Source organism: Carica papaya, chromosome 9 (genome assembly GCF_054855325.1).
Source record: "Carica papaya isolate Zhongbai chromosome 9, ASM5485532v1, whole genome shotgun sequence".
NCBI lineage: Eukaryota > Viridiplantae > Streptophyta > Magnoliopsida > Brassicales > Caricaceae > Carica > Carica papaya.
The window spans coordinates 6,147,973-6,169,377 of NC_142317.1; the positions used below are offsets into that span (position 1 = coordinate 6,147,973).

General features: G+C 33.0%; 4 protein-coding genes across 7 annotated transcripts; all 4 read left to right on the top strand.

The window, feature by feature from the left end:
- Window positions 1-196: 196 nt before the first annotated feature.
- On the top strand, window positions 197-3,635 carry SDHAF2 (succinate dehydrogenase assembly factor). 2 transcript variants are annotated; one of them, XM_022049950.2, is made up of 6 exons: window positions 197-337; window positions 941-1,059; window positions 1,157-1,264; window positions 1,400-1,526; window positions 3,114-3,182; window positions 3,268-3,635. In XM_022049950.2, the coding sequence occupies exons 2-6, from the start codon at window positions 944-946 to the stop codon at window positions 3,412-3,414; spliced, it is 567 nt and encodes a 188-aa protein (XP_021905642.1). In that variant the 5' UTR covers window positions 197-337; window positions 941-943; the 3' UTR covers window positions 3,415-3,635. The 2 variants fall into 2 exon arrangements, with proteins under 2 accessions (XP_021905642.1, XP_021905641.1); XM_022049949.2 differs by having other exon boundaries at window positions 199-337; window positions 925-1,059.
- Window positions 3,636-3,742: 107 nt separating this feature from the next.
- On the top strand, window positions 3,743-4,780 carry LOC110820473 (uncharacterized protein At4g14100-like). Its single transcript, XM_022049948.2, has 2 exons — window positions 3,743-4,351; window positions 4,452-4,780. The coding sequence occupies exons 1-2, from the start codon at window positions 3,865-3,867 to the stop codon at window positions 4,589-4,591; spliced, it is 627 nt and encodes a 208-aa protein (XP_021905640.1). The 5' UTR covers window positions 3,743-3,864; the 3' UTR covers window positions 4,592-4,780.
- A 1,375-nt stretch (window positions 4,781-6,155) lies between these two features.
- Window positions 6,156-9,746, top strand: LOC110820553 (stress up-regulated Nod 19 protein). Its single transcript, XM_088210747.1, has 5 exons — window positions 6,156-6,353; window positions 7,495-8,355; window positions 8,517-8,675; window positions 9,020-9,274; window positions 9,454-9,746. Exons 2-5 carry the CDS (start codon window positions 7,501-7,503, stop codon window positions 9,592-9,594), a joined length of 1,410 nt encoding a protein of 469 aa, XP_088066873.1. The 5' UTR covers window positions 6,156-6,353; window positions 7,495-7,500; the 3' UTR covers window positions 9,595-9,746.
- Window positions 9,747-11,708: 1,962 nt separating this feature from the next.
- LOC110824901 (calcium-dependent mitochondrial ATP-magnesium/phosphate carrier protein 2-like) lies at window positions 11,709-17,418 on the top strand. 3 transcript variants are annotated; one of them, XM_088210745.1, is made up of 5 exons: window positions 11,709-12,129; window positions 12,543-12,974; window positions 15,781-16,566; window positions 16,675-16,765; window positions 16,885-17,418. In XM_088210745.1, the coding sequence occupies exons 2-5, from the start codon at window positions 12,575-12,577 to the stop codon at window positions 17,072-17,074; spliced, it is 1,467 nt and encodes a 488-aa protein (XP_088066871.1). In that variant the 5' UTR covers window positions 11,709-12,129; window positions 12,543-12,574; the 3' UTR covers window positions 17,075-17,418. The 3 variants fall into 3 exon arrangements, with proteins under 3 accessions (XP_088066871.1, XP_088066870.1, XP_088066872.1); XM_088210744.1 differs by having other exon boundaries at window positions 11,712-12,129; window positions 12,444-12,974; XM_088210746.1 differs by lacking the exon at window positions 11,709-12,129 and having other exon boundaries at window positions 12,832-12,974; window positions 15,768-16,566.
- The last annotated feature ends 3,987 nt before the right edge of the window (window positions 17,419-21,405 follow it).

The following is a 21,405-nucleotide window of genomic DNA, read 5'->3' on the forward strand; positions in this document are numbered from 1 at the left end:
TAATTAACAAAACTTAATTTTAATTAATTGATTAATTAAATTATTTATTATTTGATAGTTGGGGCTAATTTGGTCATTTTAGATCCAAATCCTAGACGATTCTATCAGCCATCAATCTAACGCTCAGTTTTGAACCACGTCATCCTTTCTCCTCCACATCAATTTTTCATCATCAATGTCGCACGGGCATTTGTTTTCAATCTGACTGGGAAACAAGAATTTCTTCCCCATCTCACAGATCGAAGGATATCGACCAGACGACAACATTTGCTAGCCGTTTAGAGGATTGTCATCTCAGGGGAAAAGTGTGAAAGGGAGAAGTCTAAGTTTGATAAAGGTAAATATTCTTCTTGTCCATGATGTGTTCGATAATATTTCTGAATGAGGTCTTCGCTATAATTTTTGTTAGAGAACAGCATTTTTTTTGGATATCTAATTCTTCGAATTTTTTCTGGATTAGCTAATTTTGTGATATATCAAGCACTATCTTTTCAACTTAATCGCCTAAAATTTATATTAGTATAAATCTCCTGGAATATAGTTCTTAAGTTTTTTGCTTTGCAGCCTCTGTCATCCTAATGGGTTCTCTGTTATAGTTTGATATGGGAAAACCTATGGCTGTTTTTTTAACCGGTTTTATTTTGTTTTAACTTGTTGATCTCAAGGGGTACATGTATGTATGCACACACACTAACCTGTCAAAAGTCTGAACTCTTCCATTTTGTTAATCAGTTTTTGTTTTACTCGTCGAATACTTAATGGAAATAGGGTTTAGTTCACCTCTAGGGAAGATTTCTTCTTTTTCCATTGAGTTTTCACTTTGGCCCACTTGTTTGTTGCCCATATCTGTTATATAAATTTCCGCTTTGTGATTCTGGTGAAAGCTTCTTGTAAAGGGATTTCTTTTTTCTTTTAACTGAAAAGTTATCCATTCATCAAGTAAATGGCAAGCGTTAGGACAGCTGTGCTTAAAGTCGGCAGGGTCCTCAATTCTTCAGTTGTATCCAATCAGAGAGCTATCTTAGCTGCCTCTCCTATTCGAACAGAGACGCCTTTCAGGTAATTAATTGCTCATGAGTTCTTTTTTTTCTTTTGATTTTCTAAATGAAGGACTTGTCGTCTGGCAGCATTGTGATCACTTTCTTTTTTACTGAAGTCCTCAAAGTTCTTGGCTTTTCCGCTTTTATTCCGAGAAGCATTCAAATGCTCAATCATTAGATATTGATCTATCCAATGAAGAGAGCAAGCGGCGTCTAGTTAACAGGTCCTTTTTTCCTTCTTTGTGTTCGATTTTCTTGCTTGCTTCTTTTCTAAGCCTAGTATTTATGATTTTTTATTCATTTCAATCATAAATCATGCAACTTATATTCCCTTTTTGGGGTGGCTTATGTGTAAATAGATTGTTGTATAGAAGCAAACAGAGAGGATTTCTGGAACTGGATTTAGTTTTGGGAAAATGGGTGGAGGAGAACATTCATTCCATGGATGAAAATGGAATCAAAGCCCTTATTCATGTCCTTGATTTGGTAAATTCTTATCCACTTAATGTATTTGCTTAAATCCAGTTTGTAATTTTGAAATTTCGTGTTTCCCTGTTTCATCTAAGGAAATGATGCAGTTATGTCCTAAATCTAAGTGGAGGATAAGTTGAATTGAAAATGACACAGTTTCTGTTTCTTATTATCATTATAGTTTAGTGGTAATTCTTGACTCCATACATGGATTGACTAGTAGCAAGTTGGAATCTTAATTTGGGTAAGAATACATGCCTTGATAACCAACTCAGCTAGGTGAGTTGGTATGGTCCTCACCTTTTTTCCATGAAGTTGGGAGTTAAACTCTTAGAAGCCCTATGAGGGCTGGCAAAATAAAAATAAATGAATTCATGCCTTGATGCCTGTGACTAACTGGTCAAGACCCAATTAGTAATTGTTGAAAATAATTAGTGGAGTTTATGGGATTACTGGAAAATTAGTTAAGAATTAGTTTTAATTAAAAGGTAGAGTTGGGAATTGTTTTGTATCCAAAAGATATGAATGGAACTTACAACTTCTCTCTACAATAATTCGTCTTGTCTCTTTATTCTTCCTTACTCTTTCTCGTAGATTCTAATTTTGCTCTCATCTTCTTCTAAATTCTTTTCTGCTTCTGCTCTAATTCTTCTTCTTTCTTTAATTCTTCCCAGATCAGGCCAGGTTCCTTACACTAACACTATATATACGTACTGTGAATGGAGATTTTCTTTGCCATGACTGTGAATGGAGAGTTGAATTGACTACATTCATTCTTATTTTATCATTTTGTTTGTTTAATGTAGTTGTGCACACATATTCTGAGATTGGATAGGAAAAAAACTCAAACTCGAGTTGGTAAACCCTATTATGCAATTATCATGTCTATATGCTCTTGTTCATAAATGGTATCTTTAAAACTTAGCAGATTTATTACATGGTATGATTTAATACAATCTGCAAACATATGGACTAGTTAATTAAATTGAAAATATAAGAAGTAACTTAACAAAACAATAAAAATACAAGGAGTTTTTTCCCTGAATTTTAATACTTTTTTGGGGTGAACATTTGACTTGAGATTAAACCATTGAAGGGAAGAACGTGGCCATAGTTCCAGCATGCATGAACAGATTATCAAAAGCAGCCAATCTATTGAGATTCAGTTTAGAGAAAGCTAATATGCTTCTTTTCTCTTATGTCTTTCAAGTTGTAACTGCATCTGCTACTGTGGTTTCTTTTCTATATTCACAGAGAAGAAAGCAGGATTCTGCGCTTGGTCCTATTGACTTTGGAATGTTTAAACTACAAATTCTGTTGAAGAAACTGTCTTGTAATTTCAGTTAGAAATACTTTTTCTTTTCATAAAAATAAATTTACTTATAAAATTGAAATTAGGGCCTCAAACTTTCTTTTTGTCATTGTAACATATTGCATCTTTGTTCTTCCCTGCCACAAAAGTTACAAAGTTGATATGAAAAATGATATTTTGAAAAGAGAAAAAAGATTTGGAAACTGTTGGACAAATAGTTTGATAAGGGAAAGAGTGATGCTTGTCCAGATTAGTGTGTTGCCGTCTGAGCTTGTTTTTTTTTCCTGCAGGAAAACCCAGATCTCTGGAAGTGGCTAACAGGTCAGGAGCAACCCCCAGAAGCTGTGAGCAGAAATCCTGTGAGAATCATCGTTAACATTTGAAGTTACTATTCCTTTAAAAGAAATTCTTCATTATATGTTCTCCTATCTTGATGTTTTACAGGTGTTCTTTGCCGTGCATGACAAGGTAATGAAAAACCTAAAAAATCATGCAGCTCCTGGGACACGAGCAATGCCCGGGGAACCTTGGGTAAGAGGATGGGATGATTTCAAGAAAGGTCGTGATAGCCCAATAACTGGGAACCAGTAGAGCTGATTTTGTTATTGAGTTAGAATGCTTTTAGAGTGTGTTGTAATGAATGCAACCAAAAATATTTTGTAATATATTAATAAAGAGAGGCTATAGTGAAAGCTTAAGGTCCATTTATGTGTTAAGAAGCTGTAATAATGAAAACATTGATACCTAACTGCTCCCTGGTATGTGTTTCTTTTGTTCCAAACTCTTATGAAGAAAATATTTTAAACCGTTGAGTGGCTTTTTGTAGGGGGAGGGGGCTGAATAGCAAAAATTAAGTAATATTGGGGCAGCGGTAGAAATACAAGAAACTATTAGATATAATACTGGGCCGTATTTTATAGAACAATTATTGCATAGGGTGAAAGTGAAAGCTATCCGCAGAGGTCTTATCTCGTTCGCTCTTTTTATCCTATATTTTCTCTGGTTGTTCGTGTTCCATGTAAATGCTTGTAAGCTAGGAAGATGAGAAGGGTATCTGCCATCTCTTGGTCTCTCTCTGTTTTCCTTTTATCTTTCTTCTTCCATCTCTTGCCATTGTCAATATGGTCAGAACCTGCAGAGCCAACTCCAGCTGAATGGCCTCCCAAATTCAATGCACTTCTGTTTGAGAATAGCAGTGGCAAGCTCCACGTAATAGATTTCTGGTATGACTGGTCGAGAGGAGGCAGTCTGCGCATAACCCAGAACCAGTTGGCGAAGCTGACCTATGAGCGGTCATGGGATAATGGCACCTCCTACCTCTACCCTTCAGAGATCCACAGCCCATGTTGGCTCATGCATATTCCACCCGGTATCCTCCGCCCCAATTGGATGGAAGGTGCCATCTACCACGGCCAGCAATACGTTGATGGCTTCCTCTGCAATGTTTGGGAGAAGGTTGGCGTGGTTTGGTACTATGAAGACGCGGTTACTAAGACGCCTGTTCATTGGTCTTGGATCCCTTTTCCAGGTAATTTCGCAAATCTGCAAACGAAGATAATTTGTAAGTTCGATCCATACAAATATATGGTAAAATAAAAGTTAAAATGAGAAACTCTTTGGCTTTGCAGGAGAGCAAAGTGTTCATGTGATTACATTCAATGTGGGGGCAGTGCTTGAGGATGTGGATAAGTGGGAGGTGCCTGATTACTGTTTTAATAATAATAATAAGCTGGAGAATGATGAGGAAATGAAGGCATCAGCTTTTTGAATGAATTGTTGGGAAGCAGAAGAAGTTTGTTTGGGTTTTGGCAAATCATTTTCAAGTGGATCCCATCACATATTGAAATCTAATTTTGCTTTGTTTTCCTTTATTGAACATTTGCTAAGTTATATTATTATCATCAATGTATAAACCTCTAAGATTTCCACTAATATATTAGTATTGTCTATTTATTAATTATTATGAAGAATTTTAATTATTTTATTATAGTTACGAAAAAAATATAATAAATTTATTAAAACTAAATTCAATTGAGTCATCATAACTTTATTAATTTACTAATTTCAGTTCTATTAATTTAAGTATTATATATTGATTACTGTCAATCTATAACATATTTATAAAATTATAAATTTTACGTTCTTAACCAAATTCGAACTCTTGATATTCAGTAGAACTCAAAGAGTATATTATCATTCTGTTAGTGTTTGATTTTAAAAAATATTTTAATGTAAATACTATCATCAATTGAGCATCACCAAATAATGCAATAGTTAATAGTAGAATTTGAAGAGAGAAACAATGAGAAAATGAGCCAAACATAAAATACCTATCATCAAACTAAAACGAGTGACTGTCACGTGCCAATTCTTCATAATTTTTTTTATTAATTATTTATCTATATATAATAATTAATTATTTAAACTTTTAATTAATTACAAACTCTAAGATTATGTTTTATATAAATTCTTGATCTTTTATTTATTTTTAGTGCATGATGTAACATACATATTTTCTACTAGGAGTAAGATACCATAATTTTTAATCTTTAATTCCTAACTTTTGATGAATTTACACAACTAACTTATAATTACTAATTTTTTAGGTGTTAAGATAATAACTAAATTAAAATTAAGATTAATATCACACGATAATATGAAAAAAGGAAAAAAAATTATTGACGGGTGTACATAATTAATTAACTAAAATATCTAAATTAAAATTAAACCAAATTTCAGTCAAACTAAAATTAATATCAGACGATAATTTGAAAAAAAAAAAAAATTATTGGAGTGGGAGTACGGAATGTGGGTGTCTCTTTGATGAGTTTACGTAATTAATTGTTAGTTATTTAGGTGTTAGATAATATCTAAGACTAAAACTTCTATAAAAATTAAAATAAAATATCACACCATAATTTCAAAAAGTGCCGTTTCATCTAATTATTTCTCATTATTAATTTTTTAGGTATTTGATTAGATCTAAATTAAAATTAAACCTAATTTTAGTAATATATATATTTAAGTAATATTCACATCAGCATTATATTAAGAACAAATTTAAAATATTATTATTTACTTAAATTTTAAAATTTTAAAAATAAAATTAATATGATATATTTTTAAATTTTAATTAACTAGAAATTATATATTATATAATTACTTATTAAAATTATAACACGTGATATAATATTTTAATTTTTTTTTATTTTATTATTATTTTAATTATATGACATAAATATATATTTAAAAAATAAAAACAAAAATATGTGGACCAAAAAATTATATAATTGGCGAGGAGATGTTTTTCCTTATTTTTTAGATTTACAGTCGTGTCGTGTTCAGACGGAATAGAGTGGATTTCTCCGTCCATAGACGTAAGCAATGTCGTCGGCAAAGCTCCTCACATTTGTCCATGTACTACTCTCTGTCTCGTTCTTATCCAAGCTTAAAAGGAAGAAACTTCTCTCACAATATCCCAGTGAAGTTGCAGTTTGAGGCGCCATCACTTTTCCCCCTTCATTTATTTTGTAAGTTTATCTGAAATCCTTGCATACTTAATGGTGCATTTTTGGAAAAATTGAGAGGGTTTCAGAAGACCCGGATGAAATTTCTTGCATATCTAATGACTGAGATTCATGTTCTTTGACTTTTTCTTTTGAGGAAAAAATTCGTGTTCTTACCCACTTTCAAGTCTCATCTGATGATCAGTGTTTGTTGTACTAAGTGATAATTTATTTTTATGGAACTTGATGAAGGTCGATATTGTTTCATTATCTGCAGAATGGAAATAAGAATATGGGATTATATATATATATACTTATACATATAAGTTTTAAGATTGGAAACTAAAAGTGAAGAAGTTTTCTGCCAATTAAATTAAATTCCATCTTTAGCTCTATACTCCTACTAATACGGGTGATTAATGATTTTAGCTTTGATGAAGTAAGAGCTAATATTGCTTTTCGATAATATACGGATGAAAGGAAATATGAGTTATCCATTCTGGGTAAGCATCACATAGTAGGTGAAATATAATTATCATAGGCAACTACGGAATCAAATGGTATTTTTTCTGTTTTTCCATTGATTCTAGCATGAAAAGCTCTCTAGGTGCTTTATAACCTGGCTGCTGAGTTCACATGCTTTAATTTCTTTGACTGTACTCCTGAATTTCTGTTTGTTACTTCGTACAGCTATTTTTCTTCCCCCTTTGTTTAAAATTGATTGGATATGCACTGTGATAATTCTTAGTAGTTACACTTTATAACTTATGAGTTTTGAAGACTGAATTGAAGTAGAGTCAATTTAACTTGGTTGCCTTGCTGTTGCCATTCTCCCTTTCCTGCTTTTTTTTTCTTTTGTGAAGTAAAGAGAAAAGTTGATCTATACTGCTGGTTATTTACCTCTTGAAAATGAAGCAATTCGTTGAAATTTTAGTGCCTGCGAATGTTAAATCATCGACTTCAATAAATCTAAAAGCATCTCTGTAGTTTTGCAATTTTTTTGTTTATAGAATTCGCTGCTTATGTTTAGTAACTCAACATACTGAAACTCACTGGAGGAAAACAGCAATTTCTTGAAAGCATCTCGATGATTTTGCGATTCTTTTAGTTGTGTATTTTGATTTTGCTGCTTATGTTTATTAACTCAACATATTGAAACTTACAGGGAAAAATGGCAAATCATTCTCAAAGATGGTTGCTTCTGGTGCCAATTTTACTGGCACTAAGCATAACATGTGCGCATGCCATTTCAAAAAGTGCAAGTAAGATGAAGTCTGCTGTTTTTCTGTCACCTAAGTTTGTATTGGGACCAGGCTCTGTAGAGAACAAATTCTATTACAACATTGACTTTCCAAAAGGTCATATTGCTCTCAAGAGTTTCAATGCAGAAGTGGTTGACGAGGCAGGAAATCCTGTTTCCTTGCAAGAAACTTATCTGCACCACTGGGTTGTTGCGAGATACTATGCACCTAAAGATGATAAGGAAGTTCTAAACTATAATGGAAATCAGAAGCTTCAAAGACCAGGTTATATATCTGGGAGAAACAGTGGGATATGCCAGAAAGGACTTCTTGGACAGTATTTTGGCCTTGGATCTGAAACACGGAAAACTGCAACGCATATTCCCGATCCTTATGGGATAGAGGTTGGCAATCCTGCTGAAATTCCTGACGGTTATGAGGAAAGATGGATGATTAATGTCCATGCAATAGATACCCGTGGTGCAGAAGATAAGTTGGGATGCACTGAATGCAGGTGTGAACTATATAATGTTACAGTCAGTGAATTTGGCCGACCGCTGAAACCAGGATACAAAGGGGGCTTAGAATGTTGCTACGATGGTACTCAGTGTAGACTAAAACAAGGTTTTGTGGGTGCAAGAAGGAGCCTTTACCTGAGATATACAGTCAAGTGGGTTGATTGGAATAGTTTCATTGTGCCAGTTAAAATCTACATATTTGATGTCACCGATACATGGAAAAAATCTGATGGTTCTTCTGGACTTAAAATGGAGCATGATTGCAAGGTAAGTTAGCATTTTACTCCTGCTGATTGGATGTCAACATATCCTATGTAGTTAAAACTGTTGCCTGTTTCAGAAGCCAACAGATAATTCATGCATGATTATCCAACAAGTACTTGTAAAATTCCTCTCTTTCAGTATTAAACATATTATTCTTTGTGCAGGTCGAATATGAAGTTGAATCATGCAGCAGCACCGGAATGGTTGGTGATGCGTGTGTTCACTCCAAGAGAATAAGTCTTGTCATGCCATTTGGCGGTTATGTTATATATGGTGTTGCCCATCAGCATTCAGGTGGCATTGGTTCCACCCTTTACAGAGAGGTGATCTAATGTTTAATTAAAAGTCATCATAACATGCTTTTGTCTTTTATCCATTTACCCTTTTGCTTTAGGTCAGTAGTAATTCTTTTGGTATGATGTAGGACGCCATTTACATTCTCTAGCTTCTGTGGTTTATATTCGTGGATCAGTGCCAATTTGGCCTTAACAAAGATTGTTGAACCTTTGGTTGCCTTGGCCATCACCAATGTGCTTTAGTTAGCATTTTTTCAGTTGGCATTTGTTGTGACAAATTGTGTTTTATCATCTTCCATAAACCAAACTGCAAACTTATATGTGATTATGTGAGATGAAGTTTTGGTATTGCAATCTTTCAATAATCTCAGGATGGTCAAGTTATATGCTCTTCTATACCAGCATATGGAAAAGGAGATGAACCAGGGAACGAGGCGGGCTATATTGTTGGAATGTCAACATGTTTTCCTCAACCCGGCTCTATAAAAATAACCAATGATGAAACTCTGATTCTGGAATCTAACTACAGTAGCACCATAGATCACACAGGAGTTATGGGGCTATTCTACCTCTTGGTAGCAGAACAATTGCCGAAGCCTGTCCACTCCTTCTATTCACTTGTTCAAGTAAGATTCACTTCCCGAGTAAAGTCCCAAACTTTTTTTTCCCTTCCTTGAGAAGAAATGTTAAGCTTTTGAAAAAAGGGTATCCTTTGAAAATGCTTCATAATTTTGATATTACTAAACAACAAGCTTAGCATTCTTGATTGTTAACTGTTAAACACTAAACATTTATTGCTTTTCAGATGCAAGATAACATGAAGTTTTCTTCTTCCCTTTGGTTGGGAGTGGCTTTGTTGGGTGTGGCAGTAATAGCTATTGCGATTGGCATGCAATACCGACATCAGAACAAAGAACAAGGTGGTTACCAGTCACTTGTGCTGTAAACATATTTCTTTCAACGCGTATAATTATCAGTTCCAATATAGACTTGCATAGGACATACTTTTATATGAGCTTCTAGCTATATATATATATATGTATGCATGTATGATTCATAAAACCCATTAGTAGTTATATATATATATGTATTGTGATATGATCTACTTCTTTCTCAATAATTATTGTAAAAAGCATGTGACTGAATAATTCAAAACCGGTTGGAGTTATGGGCTAGAAGGAGGTCCATATTGGAAGATAAAAATTCTTATCGCTTGAGGCAATCCTTATCTTTGCAAGTAGCCATAAACGGAGGAGACTTGTTTATCTTCATGGATTTTCCTTATAACATCCCAATATGAAATTACTGAATCACATCTTCCTCGGATATTTTTCCCCATCATTCAATTCAACTACTTTATTTAATCAAAGAAGTCTAGACGATTAAATTTATAAAAATAGTCACAGTAATTAATTTTAAGATTTACTCAATTTTCTTAATCAGATAGTCTGTCCTTAAATAATAAAAGTAATGTATAAATGATTTTTTCATATTTGATTATATTTTTTTGTTTTGAAAAGATAAAAGAATTTGATATGATTTTTCTTCTTCTTTTTGCTCTTCCTCTTCTTCTTCTTCTTCTTCCTTTTTAACAATTATCACATAAGTTCTTATTTCAAAATCCAAGTACAGAATTGATACCCTTTTTCCCTCTTCATCCTCTCTCTCTCTCTTTCTCTCTCTTTATTTTATCCTTTGTCATTCTTAGAATGCTATAATTCCATTACTGACAAGATCGCCTCTGTTCGTTCTGTGAGGTGGATGTCAGACTGCCTCTTTTTGTCCTGCGAGTCGTTAATCCTTCATTCACTAATTTAGAGTTTTGTTTTTGAGAGAAGAAAACATTACAGGTTTGATTGAATAATTCAGAAGCGTGATTAAAAATATCTTTTGTAAGGTTGAGAGAGGCGCACCAAAAGGGATTTATGGTAAAGCAAAGCTTGAGATTAATCATTTGGATTGTGCTTAAGAGGATAAAGGCGGGGAAGGGGAGAGCTTTAGATAGGAACCAACTATCATTGATATGAAAAGAGATTGAATTCGTGTAGAAGTTTGATGGGCTTCAACGTGATCTGATTAATTTGAAACGAATAAAATTCGAGTCAATTTTTGATAGACTTGAACGTGATTTAATTATTTAATTTATATATTCGATATGATTTTTTTTAAAAAAAAAAAAAAAGTTAATCCGACTTGCTCAATTTAAATTAAATTTTGATTAAAATATAAATAATATAATTGTATATTATATGGTCAAATTTTATTTATTTTTAAAGATTATTTATTAGTGACAGATGAAGTACAATTAATGGAGGCTCACTAGAATTTTCTGACACTACTAGTTAGTTAGTCAATCTAAAGCATTAAAGGACTTTGAAGAACTTAACAAAAAAATAAACAAATTTGGGGTAACAGAAAGTTTCCCTCCCAAGCAAAATATGGTCTTTTAGACATTTTATAAAAAGAGAAATGTAAAATTACATACAACCAAATATTTTACTTTTACATTTTTTCTTTAGTTTTGGGTCTTAATTGATATATATTATAAAATAGAATATAATATTTGATTTTACGTATTTATCTCTTTCTGCTACAAAAATATCATAATATGTTTATTTAATAAAATGATATTGACGGTCACTCAATCACTGCATTTAATTTGATATATATTATGTCTTAAATACAAATTATTATTATTTTTTTTAATAATAAACAATATGTTTATAAGAGATTTCAAATCACTCGATCATGCTAATTAGTCTTTTTAGCAGTACGTACCAAACTGCCAACTAATATTTATATAAGTAGTTTAAATATATGGTAATAAATAAAGAAGCTGCTTTGGGCCACAGTGTAAATTTGAATGGTTCGTGCCCACTCATAATGGGTAGAGTACAGAAAAGGCAGGGGTAAATTAGCAAATAAGCAAGAATGCCGGCCCAAAAAAGAAAAAAGAAAAAGTAAAAAAGTGAAGAACACATTCAAAGGTGCCAAATTTTAATGAGAGAGAGAGAGAGAGAAAAAAAAAAAAAAAAAAAAAACAAGCGAAGAATATGCCTTCGAATTGTCCACCTGCTCCTATTCACCTTCTATAAAAAGAAAATAAATAAGAAAAAAAAAAAAAAAAAAGCCCAAAAATTTGTTTGAGGTTGCAGAGCCAATCCAACAGGATATTTTTGGTTCTCTCACTCTCTCCCTCCTCTGTTATCTCATCACACAATCTTCAGTTTCCTTCCTCTTTGTATGTGCATATTTAATAATTTCCTTTTGTGGGCAAACTGTTTTTATTTGATTTGATTTGATTTTTTTCTGGGCAAAAATTTTCATGGGTACCAACGATTTTGCACGTGCCGATTTTTGTTTCCTTTTTAGCGGTAAATAAGACGCAGAATCCTTCTTAGCCTTTCTCTCGTCCCTGTTTTCCGCGATTGCCGCATGGGTTAAGCCGGTTTTCTTCGCCTGAAACCGGCCATTAACAAAGGTACCTCACCTTTTCTTCTTCTGCATTCACATTTTATTATACTGTTGTTTTTTCTTGTTTGATCTCAAATCAGCAAATACCCATAAACCTACCTCACGTCCATTTGGAATTTTGACCCTTGCGCTTTTGACCCATCTTGGGAAATAGTCCAGTGCTGCCTTCCTATCTTTGTCTCACTATTTCAGTCAAGATTTTTGAATCTATCTTCTCTTTTTCGGTTCAAATCAAGCCATCTTAAATGTTGGGTAGATTGGGTCCTTTTTTTTAATGGAAACCTGTATCTGTGCTTCATCATATTCATGTCCATTGTATAGATCTGAAGGGGCAATCCATGCTTGAAACCTGGTGCGAATTCTCATAGAAGTTTGGGATTTTTTTTGGTGTTATTTGTGGTATCATGTCTGGGGCAGCAGGACATGGCGTGGAGCATGTAGGCTTGCCCAAAATGGAGGCTAAATCCAAACCCGATTGTTGTAACCCGGTTAAGAAATCGGGTCCCGTTTCAATGGAACATGTGCTTCTAGCATTGCGTGAGACCAAGGAAGAAAGAGATATGAGAATCCGGAGTTTGTTCAATTTCTTCGATTCCGCGAATTTGGGATACTTGGATTATGCCCAAATCGACAAAGGTTTGTCTGCTTTGCAGATTCCTGCAGAGTATAAGTATGCTAAGGATTTGTTGAAAGTCTGTGATGCGAATAGAGATGGGCGTGTGGATTACCAAGAGTTTCGTCGATATATGGATGATAAGGAGCTGGAGCTCTATAGGATATTTCAGGCTATTGATGTGGAGCATAACGGTTGCATTTTGCCTGAGGAGCTATGGGACGCCCTGGTTAAGGCTGGTACACCATGCTTTTCAATGCTTTACTTTTTGGGAATTACGTGATCGTATTGATAGTGAATTTTCTTGGTGGAGCGTATTTAGACTGTAATTATTCAATGCTTATTAATTGCAGAAGGTGTTTGCTTTATTGCTTTTGCATGTCATTGTCCTTTTCCTTGATTGAAATGTTGCTAGTTTAATTAGAGGGAGTTGTTTTTACCTTGTTAGATTGGAAAACTTAGCATGCTGTAATGCCAAGAAAAGAAAGAAAATAAGATCTTAAAGAATCAGGTATGAAATAACATATAGTGGGGGCAATAGATTTTTGCATCAAAGAACTCAACATCAGCATTGAAAAGATTCATAATTGTTAATTAATGATAATAAAGAAGATGGTAAAAAATCTTAAGAAAAACCAACTGGTGATCTGGTTTAATAGTTTTGTCCATTATGTTTGCGCTTGTTACCCATTGGGTATTGGGAGAAACTTTGGTGGTCTGTGCATTGGGTTTGCATCAGTACTTGATCACCAGTTGCTCTTGTGATTTGACTTCTTATCAACATCAATATCCATCTATAAATAATTTGTTATGATGGTGTGATGCTTTAGTAGTACATTTCACAGCAATTTGTGAATGCAGCTTTTCAAGAGAAATTTGGTGATTGTGATTTGACTTCTTATCAACATCAATATCCATTTATAAATAATTTGTTATGATGGTGTGGTGCTTTAGTATTAGATTTCACTGCAATTTGTGAATGCAGCTTTTCAAGAGAAATTTGGTGATAATTTCATCAATTTCAGTCAGACCGTCTCCATTTTTTTTTTTGTAAAAGACAGTGTCATATGAATAATTTGTGTCACAAATGGGTGGTTATTATGGTTGCTATGGGACATGTTATCTCTGTTTGCTATTTAACTTTAATTTCTGGTCCTTTCTCATTGGACGTATCTGATTGTCCCCAGTTCATCTTTTAAAAATATAACCACACGAATAATTTTTGTTGCTGATATGTATCTGAACTGGTAGCTTTGAGGCATCTTATCTCTCCTTGCAGATTCAACGCTGATTTCTGATGCTTTCTCATGAGAACTGGTAAAATATATAGTCAACTAATGTTTGTCTTAAAAATTTATAAGATGGCCAGACTCAGGTTGAAATGTGTCTTGACATATTTAGAAGTCTGTGAGTGAAGCAGTTGCATTTGGAGCAGAATCACATAGGTTACTGCATTATTTGCTGCTTTGACAAGTCTTTAAAGAGTGGAGTAGTAGGAGTAGTTATGAACCCTGTAGACCACCCCCATGGAGGTGGTGAAGGGAGGTAGCTTTAGCTCTATCACTTCATATGGTATTTTTCTTTAGGTAGTTGACATCTAAATTAATCGATCCTTTTGCCTGGCCAATTGCAAACAGATACAGTCTTCTGATTTATATGTGAACTTTTGATTTGTAAAGCCATAGAGAGGATTGCTGTTATAAAAGCAAGTAGGCCTATATGTAGATCCCAGAGGATAAGTTCGTACATAACTATAGTGATCTAATGGGTATTTGATCTACATAGGATAATATAGGGAACTATCAAGAAACTTACGCGCTTAAATTTGCAATGAGTAGGCTGGAGAGAAATATGAAACATTTACTAAGAAGTAGGCAGTTTTTGCATTCTGTTTCTTATTATGGCAGCTCATGGGAACAAATCATAATGTCGATCATTGTTGCTTTAAAAATTTCCCCTATCTTCCACTAGAAACAAATCTCAGGCAGGCATACTTCTATGGTTTGTGCGTTTCAGAGTCTGGCAAGATAAGAATGAGATTCGGTTTGAATGTTTTGAAAAATAAATGTTTGGCAGTTCATTGTATATTTGCAGGCTTTATATGTGTGCTTCCCCAGTTGTGGTTAAATTTTGTTAGGGTTCTGTAAGCAGGTATACATAGGAGCTAAGATATGCTTTGAATAGGGAACTGGTTTTCTTTTTCCCTTTTCCTTTTTGAGTTTCACATGTAATCCATGATTGTTCTGTTGACCTGCCAAGGCACATCGCTTATGCAAATCCAAATAGGAAAGCATGACAATTGAGTTGAGTTGTATCACATTGTTAAAATTTTGCAATGATTTCTGTTCTTTCTCTCCTAATAGCGTACATGAAAGCAGATTGTTAAAGTTTTGCAATAGTTGGAAGGGGCTTTCATATCTAAGAATTCTTTTTTGGTCTTGTCATACAGTAAATTTAAGGCTTTGTTCTTAATCTACAGATCTCTACAGAAAAGGATGTATGGCACATCCAAATTGGAATCTTAATTATTTGAAAGTGGGTCTCTATGGCATGTTAGGGACACATACTGTGTTGAAATATATATTTTTAATGAATTTAAGTGCAATAAACAAAAGATAAATTCAAAGTTTATCATAAATTTGTTATGGTTTATCTTTACCAAAACTTCAAATCCATGATGTTTTCAAGATACTCTCTCTATATTGCAGTTTCCAAGGACATAGGCCAGAAATATAAATGAAATTTCTTGATGACCAAATCTGGTCTTTTTCAATCTGAGCATACCATGTCGCAAGCTGCTTTGCACATCATTTGATTGCTGTTAGTAGGATCAAATTCTTGGTTCTCAGTGTGTTCTTCCATACTTCCATTCTTTTATTCTTTGCCTGATTTTATCTCATGCCATAAGAATTCAGTGAGCCTTTGCAATAAGATATTTCAGAATTCTTTTTTCTTTTCCTATATTTGGTGGAAACATTTTTCTTTCCCTGTTCGTCAGTTTACTGGTGTTTTCATCTTATAAGCCCTGGCAGTTTTTGTTTGCAGGAATTGAAATTGATGATGAGGAGCTTGCTCGTTTTGTCGAGCATGTTGACAAGGATAATAATGGAATTATAACATTTGAAGAATGGAGAGATTTTTTGCTACTTTACCCACATGAGGCTACCATTGAAAACATATATCACCACTGGGAAAGATTATGCCTAGTTGATATTGGGGAGCAGGCTGTTATTCCTGAGGGCATCAGTAAACATGTTCAAAGAACCAAATTTTTCATTGCTGGGGGGATAGCAGGAGCTGCATCTCGCACTGCAACTGCTCCTCTTGATCGCTTAAAGGTGGTTTTGCAAGTTCAGACAACACGTGCTAGTATTGTGCCAGCTATCAGAAAAATATTGAAGGAAGACGGGTTGCTAGGGTTCTTCAGAGGTAATGGGTTAAATGTTGTGAAAGTGGCACCTGAGAGTGCCATCAAGTTTTACACTTATGAAATGTTGAAAACTGTCATTGCAAATAGTATGGGGGAAAACACATGTGATATAGGTGGCACTGGGAGACTTCTGGCGGGTGGTTTGGCCGGTGCAGTTGCACAAGCTGTTATATACCCTTTGGATCTCGTCAAAACTCGTTTACAGACTTATCCATGTGAAAGTGGTCAGGGTCCCAAGCTGGGGGCACTTACCAAGGATATCTGGGTTCAGGAGGGACCCCGGGCATTTTACAAAGGTCTTGTTCCATCTCTTCTTGGGATGATTCCATATGCTGGCATTGATCTAGCTGCATATGAGACATTAAAAGACTTGTCAAAGACATATATTCTTCATGACAATGGTACAGTTTTCTGGATTTGAAGTCTTGTTTTCGTTTGCTTCTAGTTATGCTAATTTCTGAAAATTATGCATTTGAGATCTAATGAAAGCTGCTAATTCTTTTTTGTAGAGCCTGGTCCTATTGTGCAACTGGGTTGCGGAACAATCTCAGGAGCTCTTGGGGCAACATGTGTTTACCCATTGCAAGTTATCAGGACCAGGTACTTGACAAAAAAAGGCCTTTGCTTCTAGAATCTAACCTGAAGTGATTTTGAACCTTGCAAATACATCCTTTTTATATTTTCTGCTTGCTGAGGTCAACTTTATTATTTCTTATCAGAATGCAAGCTCAACCGGCAAATACAGCTACAGCATATAAGGGGATGTCTGATGTAATCTGGAGAACGTTTAAGAAAGAAGGTTATAGGGGTTTCTACAAGGGACTTTTTCCAAACCTGCTGAAGGTTGTGCCCGCAGCAAGCATTACATATTTGGTTTATGAAGCCATGAAAAAGAGTCTAGACCTGTGAGTGGGTCTGAGTTGAGTTAGGGGAGGGTTAAGGGTGCTGGATGTTGATGATGAAAAAAAGAAACGAAGAATAAGATGATTTGAGTAAAAGAATTAGGTGATACGCATGAGATTATTTTTGAGGTAGATGATGATATTTCCTCTGGAGAATATGAGGACACATAATTTTGTAGTCAAATAATTCTTTTCTTTTACGGGGTTTATCTGAATTAAAATGTTGAGAAAAACAAGGTTAATTTGGAATAATTATTGTCTGACTGTGAAGTGATTAGGGTATAGTCAGTTTTCTTCTCTGTTTACAATTTGTCTCTACAATGAATACAAGAGATGCAGCATTTATCTGAATCTGTTCTTCTTCTTCACTCTCCTGCCCTTTTTGCTTCATATAAGGCTATGGCTTATAACAGGGGTGACCATTTGTGTTATATATATATATATACATATATATGGGAATTTGCTGAAGGCCAAAAATTGAACTGAGTGTTGGATTTTAACGAGAAAGGTAATAAATAATTTTTGAAATTTTATTTTTTATAAATAATATAAAAATACGTACATATAAAAGTAAAACGAGATACTTGATTTCTCTGTAGGTTTTCATTTCGAATTTCTGAGATTGAAAATTAATCGAATTAGCTGAAAACGAGTATCGATAAATCCGGAATAAACGAAGCTAATTTCTTTAACTTATTCAGTTTTTTTTTTTCTTTTTTAATTTTAACCATACCTTGAGTTTTGACTCAACAAAGCTATTGATTTGTTACCACATAACCATTAGGGCAAAACTCTGGTCTATCTTGCATTTGAAGAAGAAACTTACAAAATGTATAGCCCTTGTTTTTAATTTTTTAATTATATATATATATATGTATATAGATATGATTATGAAAAAGCTTCTCACTGCTCTTCATTTTTTTTTTTTTTTTTTGAAAATAAAGACCATAATTCATGAATTTCAATTAATTTCCAATTATATGAAGTATAATCTGACTTCTTTAAATCTCTGCCAATTATATTGTTGACAGTCATTAGTTTAATAAAATTAACTTTTTATATTTGATTATAAATAGATAATTCACTCCAAAGTTAATTAAAACATTTAAAAATATATATATATATATATTCTTCACAACTTTTACTTTTAAAAAACCAAATATTAAATTTTATTTGTGAATTTATCAATAATACCAACAACCATTAGAAGTTGAGTTAACTTTCTTTTAATTGAAACTTTTTTCTTTTCTGCATGATCAAACATAACCTCGCTACATCCTCTTAGCGATTTGCTGGAACTTGAGGAGGATGATGATGATGATGTTATAGATATACGTGTGATGCGTACACACATGATGCTTTAATTTGTATTATGTTGTACAAAACGGAAAAGAGAAATTAATCAAGTAGTGATGTACGTACGTACATACATATATATATACACACGTGATATCACTTGAAAGAAAAATAAAACAGTTTATTCATACATGATTATTAAAACTAAAAACTGATAATCCAATAGAAATTAGTGATAGAAATGATCTCAAGCGTCCGATCACCATACAAAGTCAATATTCTATCGATCAAACCATTAAAAACAGATCAAGAAACAAACTAAATCAAAATTAACATACACATGCACGATCTATATATTCTACCCTACATTATTCTCAAACAAGCATCTGAGAATATTTTCTTGGATTGACCCACAAACAGCAGCACTTTGGTTTCCTTTTCTGATCTCTCTTCAAACCCCTCAATATTCTTTAATTATTGTAAAGAAAAACAAAAAAGAAAACTTGAAGAAAGGCGTTGCCTTCCCTTTGCCTCCATGACTTGCCTTTTGTTCCTCCTCCACTACTCACGATCAGAGGAAGAAGATGATGAGTTTTACGTACTCATTATCCAGTACTGCATGAAATTCTCATAAGCCCTATTTTCTTCCTCTTCTTTTTCTTGGCCATTGCAGCAGATTTTCTAACAACTTCACCCACCACATACAGCATATCTATATAGTATATATAAACTGAAACAATAATGGGTAAGTTGTGGGGAAGTTGTGCTTGTTTTGGTAAGCTTGTGTGTATATAATCACCATTAGCATACCCACAATAGGTAATTATATGAATTGTTTATTCCAAAAGCTTCTTAAAAGAATAAGAGCATAAAGAAGCTAAAAAGATCATTAGCCGCCACGTTTCTAAATGGTCCCCTCTCTGATATTCCCTCATTGGGTCATTTTTATATGCTCATGTTATTCTTTGCTTTACCATAAATATATTATTATTATCATATAATATAGCCGCCTCGAAAAGCAAAAAAAAAATAAAAATAAAAATATAGGGACATATAGATATCTATATATATATATATATAATTCAACGTGTAGAAATTTCAGCCCTACATTTTTGGGATTCTAGATTTCAATCAGATTGGTAGGTTGTGTGACTCGTAAAAAATAAAAGAGGTTTAAAATTGTAGGTGTAGGAAGGAAGAAGTTAGTGAGCAGAAGCAGAAAAAAGGAAAGGAGATAAAGATTAAGACCAAAAATGAAGGATTCCTTTTCTGGAAAGAAGAAAATTAAAACCATAAACAAATAGGAAAGTAGTTACGGGCAATTAATTAAAATAAAACTTAATTAATTAATTAAACAGTGTAAAGGCGGGAGAATATGGAAATGGATATGACGCTTACTTTTTTAGGGTTCAAACATTTTGGACCGTCCACTTACTGCCTCCCCATTGGAAAATTGTTTGTGAGAATCAATGTGTCAAATACCACTAATCCCATTTAAGTAAGAGATACGTGTATTCATAGATAGACTTTCAAAAACCATATAATATAAATTATAAGGTAACTTTAACGAGGGCCATCATAAGTCTGGTATTATTCCATTCCTCTTCTCGATCCATTTAATTAACAAATTATATATATATATATATGTGTGTATATGTATATTTCTAGCTTTGCATGTGAATAATTAATGATACTAAATTTAGTAAACTATGATTAATTTCTATTTTTTAAAAATATATGCTGTTACCCTTTTGATTATATATGTTACTTCTAGTTAAATATGTGTTGATATTTATTTCAATTTATACAAAACAAATCTCATAATTTTTTAATTTCATTTATGATAATGTCGATTAGTATTAATAACTTCATTTAACTAATAAGATAAATTAGAAAAAATTTATAAAATTTATTTATAAAAGTTTGGATGAACAGTGATAATTCAAGTTTTATATAATTCTATTTTTTGGGTTCCTTGAAGGGTATTGTGGATCATGCAAGCAAAACAATCACTACAAGTGTTTACTTTCCAATGAATGCAAATAATATGGATGTGTTAATCCTTACTTAAAAAATTCATTGATATGGTACTTATCATGCTGATAGAGTGATTACATTTAAAATTATATGGAGAATATGCTTAACCTGAAGGAATACACCTCTATAATAAACTTCTTAATCTCAATGTCCCACGCGAGATTGAGACCACCTTATTTATACTGTGCGATTTAATGGATGTTGAAGTGCTCGTACAATGTTACACGTAAAGCTAAATTTTTATCTTCTTTGTTTATTATAAATAAGTCTCTCTACTACTATATGAGTCAGGGTACTATCGAAAAAATTGTACTACCTTCTAAGGGGACCTTTCTGGGATCTCTAGCATGGTCACCCTCATTGGGGTATTGACCAAGTTTTTTGCGTCTATCTTGATACTCCAAAGTTATGGGAATACTCATCTCACTAGTCAACATCTTAATTCCATGTTCATAATCATGAATGAACTCATTTATCTTTTTCTATATGAACTAAACAGTTTTTAGAAAGATCATCTTTTAACTAACAATATCATATACTCTTACATTTAATCCACTTATGAAAGAGAATAAAAAAAAATTAATATAGTTATTTTTTAATTTAATTAATTCATACATATTTAGATTTGAAATAATATCTGATAACATAAATAATAGTTTCAGTTTAGCCTCGACATCTCGCATAACTATCTTTATTTACGATATGATGATATTTTTTTTCTTTATTAGTTAAGGGACTATTTAAGACCAAGAGTCATATAAAATATTTAATTTTCTCAAGTAGGAAAAATATCCAAACTACAAATTTTAAGAATTAAGAAGATTATTAGATAATTAATTAAGATTTATTTAATCTTATTATCACTAAATTGATTATCTTGAATTTGAAAATTAGTAAATTTTATATTATTAAATTAAATTTGAAGTAAAATTAGAATATACCAACCCTGAATAATTAGTAGTTTTTTTTTTATGAGGTTGACTGTGTTATATAATTACTAAAATA

Excerpts from the sequence above, each read along its gene's own strand:
- LOC110820553 (XM_088210747.1), top strand. The coding sequence starts at position 7,501 with ATGGCAAATCATTCTCAAAGATGGTTGCTTCTGGTGCCAATTTTACTG. Across the intron at positions 8,356-8,516 it reads AAATGGAGCATGATTGCAAG|GTCGAATATGAAGTTGAATC; the intron begins GTAAGTTAGCAT and ends TTCTTTGTGCAG. Across the intron at positions 8,676-9,019 it reads GTTCCACCCTTTACAGAGAG|GATGGTCAAGTTATATGCTC; the intron begins GTGATCTAATGT and ends CAATAATCTCAG.
- SDHAF2 (XM_022049950.2), top strand. The coding sequence starts at position 944 with ATGGCAAGCGTTAGGACAGCTGTGCTTAAAGTCGGCAGGGTCCTCAAT. Across the intron at positions 1,060-1,156 it reads CGAACAGAGACGCCTTTCAG|TCCTCAAAGTTCTTGGCTTT; the intron begins GTAATTAATTGC and ends TTTTTACTGAAG. Across the intron at positions 1,527-3,113 it reads TTATTCATGTCCTTGATTTG|GAAAACCCAGATCTCTGGAA; the intron begins GTAAATTCTTAT and ends TTTTTCCTGCAG.
- LOC110824901 (XM_088210744.1), top strand. The coding sequence starts at position 12,527 with ATGTCTGGGGCAGCAGGACATGGCGTGGAGCATGTAGGCTTGCCCAAA. Across the intron at positions 12,975-15,780 it reads GGACGCCCTGGTTAAGGCTG|GAATTGAAATTGATGATGAG; the intron begins GTACACCATGCT and ends TTTTGTTTGCAG. Across the intron at positions 16,567-16,674 it reads ATATATTCTTCATGACAATG|AGCCTGGTCCTATTGTGCAA; the intron begins GTACAGTTTTCT and ends TCTTTTTTGTAG.
- LOC110820473 (XM_022049948.2), top strand. The coding sequence starts at position 3,865 with ATGAGAAGGGTATCTGCCATCTCTTGGTCTCTCTCTGTTTTCCTTTTA. Across the intron at positions 4,352-4,451 it reads GTCTTGGATCCCTTTTCCAG|GAGAGCAAAGTGTTCATGTG; the intron begins GTAATTTCGCAA and ends TTGGCTTTGCAG.